This window comes from Propithecus coquereli, unplaced genomic scaffold (genome assembly GCF_000956105.1).
Source record: "Propithecus coquereli isolate 6110/MARCELLA unplaced genomic scaffold, Pcoq_1.0 Scaffold40, whole genome shotgun sequence".
Lineage (NCBI taxonomy): Eukaryota > Metazoa > Chordata > Mammalia > Primates > Indriidae > Propithecus > Propithecus coquereli.
In genome coordinates, this window is record NW_012149730.1 from 1805864 (window position 1) to 1811980 (window position 6117).

A 6117-nucleotide genomic window follows, 5' to 3' on the forward strand; every position below is an offset into this window, starting at 1 on the left:
GCCTCCCAGAGTGCTAGGATTACAGGCGTGAGCCACCGCGCCCAGCCATATTTTCCTAATTTTTGAATGGTGGTTCCTTCTTGGGGAAGGATTTCTCTTCAGGGTCCTGAGATGAAGGATAGCTAGAATAATGGCGTCTACTTTGATAAGGAAGTTTTTTGACAATAAAAATGATACACTGTTTTCTTCCATCATGCTTTAGGAAATAACTACCTGATTCCTATTCTGCTTAAACATTTAATTTCAAAATAATATTTTAATAGAGTATTTCCCTGTTGTTTATTTGGACCATAGCTCTGAAACCCAGCAAAGGTATTCTGGTTTCTGAAATAGTAGTTTGTGGGTCCCATTTAACTTTTTTGGTAAGGCTGTTGGTACTGCTTTAGTTGATATTCTTGTTTCAAAATTCAGGACTAATTAAAATGTGATCCCTCTTCGAGGTTGGGAATTAGGAAGTCACTAAGGTACTTATAATGTATATCAGTGTTTTTAAGTATAATTACAGAGGAGTCAGACTACAAATGTGTAATAAGGGTAATTAGTACCTTGCTTGAGTTAATTGATTAAAACTGTGATGTTTGGTCCTAAAGTAATTGGAATTCTGTCATCTGTGAAGGTCATGCCTGTTTTCTTATCTGTACATGGTAATGAAAATGTAATAAAGATATACTGAAGCCTCAAGAATTAACAATTGCAGTGGGACACCAGGCTGGATTATAGAAATTTAAGTACATTACTGTTGCATTATGAAAGTAGAAGCAGGGGTTTGAAACATTTAAAACATTTTGCCAAGTAGAGGTCTTTTTCACCTGCTTTAGTGGCCGGAGAATTTGTCCTTCTATTGGCTTATTTAAGTGCTCAGAATGTTTATTTCCTTAGGAAGGCTAAACATGGCAGCAGTTTACTAAAATTCACCTGGCCTCATGTCGATCTACCATAAGTTTCAAAAATAGTAAACTATCTATTGGTGGTCTCACTGTTGCATTTACCTAGCACTTAGTTTCTCAGAGTGAAAGTGCTCTCTTATTAAGTAACAGACCATTTGTTGTTATAACTCAGCCAAGGTTCTAATTGGGAGCCAACACCCAGCCCAACGTAAGCATGTTGGGTCTCCTATATTTTATTTCATTGAGGCTGGTCCCCTGAGTCATGAGACTGAAAGAATGGTTTCTATGGAGCTTTGACCATGTGCCTTGCCCTTGCATTGTCTTACACTGCCATCTGTGGAGTTAGTCTCTTACTTCCTGTGCCTAAGAGTAACTAGTGCATGTCCACATAGGCCTGAGAGCATCCTGGTTAAGAGCAAGGGTGGTGGTGCAGACAGATGTGGCTTTTCTACATCTGTGTTCACCTTATTCATGAAACTAGGGTCTTAACAGTACTTTTTTTTTTTGGAGACAGAGCCTTGTTTTGTCATCCTGGGTAGAGTGTAGAGCGCAGTGGTGTCATCATAGCTCACTGCAACTTCAAACTCCTGGGCTCAAGCAATCCTCCTGCCTCAGCCTCCCAAGTAGCTGGGATCACAGGTGTGTGCCACACGCCTGGCTAATTTTTCTATTTTTAGTTGAGACGGGGTCTCGCTCTTGCTGAGGCTGGTCTCAAACTCCTGACCTCAAGCAATCCTCCCACCTCGGCCTCCCAGAGTGCTAGGATTACAGGAGTGAGCCACCGCTCCCAGCCTTTAACAGTAGGTTCTTAAAGGGTTGTTGTGGTTATTAATTCTGACAAATAACATAATGGCACAGAAAGCATTTAGCATGCTGCTTGACATATACTAAGTGCTCAATAAATATTAGCTATTATCCTTAGAGGCAAGTCCCAGATTTAATAATAATTTATTTTAAAAACTTCCTGTATGTATTTTAAAGCTTTCAGGACAAGGGGATGAAGTCCTTCGTTACCCAATTTTTGAATAGCTAAGTACTGATTAAACATACATAGTCCTTTCCTTTGAAGAAATATAAAGGTCTTTTATAAACAAAGAGATTACCACAGCTACTAGGTCCTTCAGCTATCCGGGTTTTTCAAGACCTCCCATAGCTCACTTTTGGCATTTAATCATAGCTCAAGATAGTATGTCTGATTACTGTACTTGTCTTTCTGAAGTTGTAAGATCCTTATAGGTGGTACCTTGCCCTTACTCCCACTACCCTAACTCCCTCAGCCCAGCTGGGACACAGTTACCGAATGACACTCATCAGTTCCCTAATTCTTCACCACCCCACCCCTTGCCACAGAGTTCTGTGAATGAAACCATTACTTTATACCCTTTCAAAAGGGCACTTTTCAGAAAGTATAATAGAGAATGTACAATTTAAGCCTTGTGCTCTGTGCTTTAAGGATTTATCAAAGGGAAATATTAATTTATATGTAATTGCTACAGGGACTCAGAGTGAAACTAATAGAAATAAACTAGTCACCTCTCACTTCCCCTCCCAGCTTTCCTCCTTTAGAAGGATTGATTTCCAGATTCAAAAGGTTAGTTCTAAATGGCTCTGTTTCTCCCCTGCCATAGCCTGCAGTGTACATCAGAATAAAGAACCGAGCCCAGGATGAGTATCTGACAGTCACTGGAAATCTGGCGGACACAAGGGCAACATCTGTGTGCATCTCTCCCTACAGTGGAAAGAATACTCAGATCTGGCACTACTGTCGAGGACTCTTTAAATCCAAGGTAAGTGACCTCGCTGATAACAATACTTTCTGGTCTTTGGTTTCTTCTTCTGGAAACAAGAATCTTGTCAATCAACTGGCATGATAAAATAATGTAACTTCTTAGAAACAGTTCATTGCATGATCATAAAAATACTGCCATGTATATTACTAAAGCATTTAATTCAAAGGGACTTTGAGAATTTTTTGATCTAGAAAATCCAGTTTCAATTTTTAGGTAAAAACTAAGCTTATCACATACTATGGACATGCCTAAGTGATATTTTAAACCAATGATACTAAGTCACTGGATCTCAATTGGACAATATGCTTCTGTGAGATGTTCCTTACTTGAAGGCCCAGGGAAAAATCAGCTGACTGTTCAATTCCGTAACACGTTGAAAGCCTGTCATTTTCAAGATATACAGTGAAGTAGCAGTAGGAAAACAAGCTGTTATTGGAGGAAGCTTAGAAAATAAAATTTAGTTTTTTTCTGTGACCTACATTATGTTTGATGCTAAGGGAATAGAGCAATAGCTTAAAAACATTAAACCTGTATTTTCTTGTATCACCAATAGATTATCTACTTTTCATCATGCTTCAAAAATGAAAATTTAAAAGTAATTGTTATCTGGATACCACCCAGTGTTTTATAAGAAAACAAAGCTCTATGTAATATATTTTAAGCAAACAGGGACTTAACATTTAATTCCAATACAACAAACCTTTATTGAACATCTGTTGCCAGATGCAGACATTCTATTAAAAACAAGTGTCTCTGTTTCAGTAGGTTTATTTCTATACCTTCTCCTCCCAGCCAGCCATAAAAAAAACTTAACAGGTTTACTGAAATTAGCATTATTTTTTTTTTTTTAGATAAAACATAGCCACTTCATGTCTGTGATTTGTTCACCTGAAAGAAAAGGGAGCCCATTCCATTTATTTCAGCAAACACAGTACTGCCAGATAATTATTTCTTAACCCTTTTAGGCCAGTGATACATGTCTTGATGTGATTGGTGGCCGGGACACACCTGGAGCTAAAGTGGCCCTGTGGACCGAACATGGGCAATTCAGGCAGAAGTGGAGACTGAATAAAAATGGAACTATCAGCTCGTATCTCAGTGATCAACTTGTCCTTGATGTTAAAGGTGGGCCTTGGACGACAACCCATGATATCAGTTTCAGTTCCAAATCTCTTCTTTCTGGGTAAAGGGCATCCTTGTGTGTAACAGAGAAATGTTAAGTCACCCTTAATTATGTCTGAAAGAAGTTAAGATATGCAGTTTTATGAACAAACAGAAAAAGCCTAATGACAAAATTTAAGGAGGTTTTTGTTCATCAATACAGTTGTAAAATTTTCATTTGCTACATGAACTGACAATAGTTCTAAACCTGAAGCATCATAAAACAAATGTCATCTGTTTCTTAGAAAGAAACATCTCTAACTTTTTGCTGTGAATTCCCATGGTCCTTAAAAGTTCTCAGTAAAAATTTATGGTAGGTATCAATTAACCTTGTTTTTGAATTCAGCCAGGTCAGGGCCAATATTATTCATGGCTGTTGCTTTAATTGGATTAGTCAGTCACTGTTGGTGTAGAAACAAAAACAGAGTACCTGACATTCAGCCAGAATTTCTCAGAGTACTTTGTTCTGAAGAATTGCATTGTTTGAAAAACTAAAAGCCTTGTAGTTTTTCAATTTGAGTCATAATAAGGTCCAATTTGAGGTGAATAATGGCTAAGCCTGTTCAAATTCAGTTTCCCACTTTAGACTGCTTTGTAAATGGCATAGTAATCTACCCAAACAGTGAGCTGAACAAAAGCTTGTGAAAATTGTGAAATTGCTAAGCACCTGTGTGAACAAATAATCCTTTCTTTTGGAATTTCTATTTCAGGAGGAAATTATTGTGACAAGACTCATGTAATTGTAAATCAGCCCCTGGAGGGAGAAGAAACACAGAAATGGGACATTGAAATATTGTGAGAGAATCAACTACATCCCTAGAAAGAGCAGAGGAAGAAGGTAACCCACATCCCTCATTGTCCTGCACATGTGGCAAGGAAGCTACTGTCCTCACGCTCCTGGATCACTGAGCAGAAAGGACTTCTCTCCCAGGCTCTTAACCATGGAAAAGCTAAAATATTCTTGCCAGTTACTCAGTGTTCCTGTGGAGAAAATGTTACGATTTCTGGGAAAGGTTCTATTTCTGATTGATCTCCAGTTGTAGTGAGCAAGTTTCCTGAAGTCTGTGTTTTCTCTCCTATCCACCAAACATGAATCCTATTCCCGATAGCCCATTATAGGACAGTGGTGATGCCATCACCCTGTATTAGTTACTAATATCCTACTAGATGCTTGTATGAATGCAAGGCACAGGGAAACAGATTCCTTCCTATAGGTCAAGTCATACTTCTGCAAAAAAGATGAGTAATTTTTAGCAACATCTGAAATCACATATAATAAACCTTTTATTAAGCTGCTGTAATTAGATAAACCTTAAAGTTTCTATATTGAGGCTTTTATAACTGGAGCATCCCTTATGTATATATACTTGTAACTGACGCCAGAGGGGGACTCAGCTTTGTTAGGAAAAAGGCACAAGTATTGGAGTGTTTTCTGTGGCCATTCTTTACTCAGTCCTTCAAACTAAAAATGGCCAACCTTGCACTCTTAACTGTTAACAAAAACATCCCTTTAGGTGACAAGACTCTAACAATGACTACCTATATCCCTGCTGAGACTTCACCCTAGATTTTGTTTGATCTGCCTGCAAGAAGTGTTTATAAGGACTATGTCACTTTAACAATAGTCAAATTTTTGTCTGTCTGACTGAAGTAAAGGGAAATTTCAAATGTATTTGGGCCTTGATCTTACCGTTCTTACTTTTCAAGTAAAGGTGGAGTTGATTTCTCTACTAAATGACAGAAAATTCAGTTTTTAAGTAGCTTTCACTTAAGTGAAATAAGGTAGGAAATCATCATCTTTACCACCTTCAACTGCACAATGCACAAGAATTTTTCCCTCCTGAGTTGGAATTAAACTTACATTGAGACAATTCCTTTCATCCCCAACTTTTTCCAGAAAGCAGAAAAATGCTCTATTTTTATATAGAAAGATTAATTCTCCAGTGATATTTTTAAAAATATCAACCTATGTGCACTTTAGAATGTAAAATAACAATAGTTTAAACTCAAAAACCCACCATTTTGAGTATTTTTTACAGACTTGGTCTTTCTGTGTAAATATTGGGTTTTCCCCCCTCAATCTCAGGCTCTTCTCACCTTTTACGCAGCATCTGTCAAACTCCCTTATGGCCATAGCTGATGAGTGCCTCTCACTGGTGTGGCAATATTATTTAATGAAATTTATGTTGCAGGAATAACTTTTTATTTTAATGGGTAGGCTCATGTATACACAAAGGTATGTATATTTTCATTGTAAAAAACCAAGTTAAAAATGTTTC

At 37.7% G+C, this 6117-nt stretch overlaps 1 protein-coding gene across 1 annotated transcript in view; it reads left to right on the forward strand.

The window, feature by feature from the left end:
- CRYBG3 (beta-gamma crystallin domain containing 3) overlaps positions 1-4992 on the forward strand; it is a 119357-nt gene extending 114365 nt beyond the window's left edge. Inside the window, exons 19-21 of the mRNA XM_012652802.1 lie at positions 2516-2674; positions 3643-3802; positions 4549-4992. Coding sequence (XP_012508256.1) covers positions 2516-2674; positions 3643-3802; positions 4549-4637 — 408 coding nt within the window. The 3' untranslated portion in view covers positions 4638-4992. The remainder of the gene's footprint in view (positions 1-2515; positions 2675-3642; positions 3803-4548) is intronic.
- The last annotated feature ends 1125 nt before the right edge of the window (positions 4993-6117 follow it).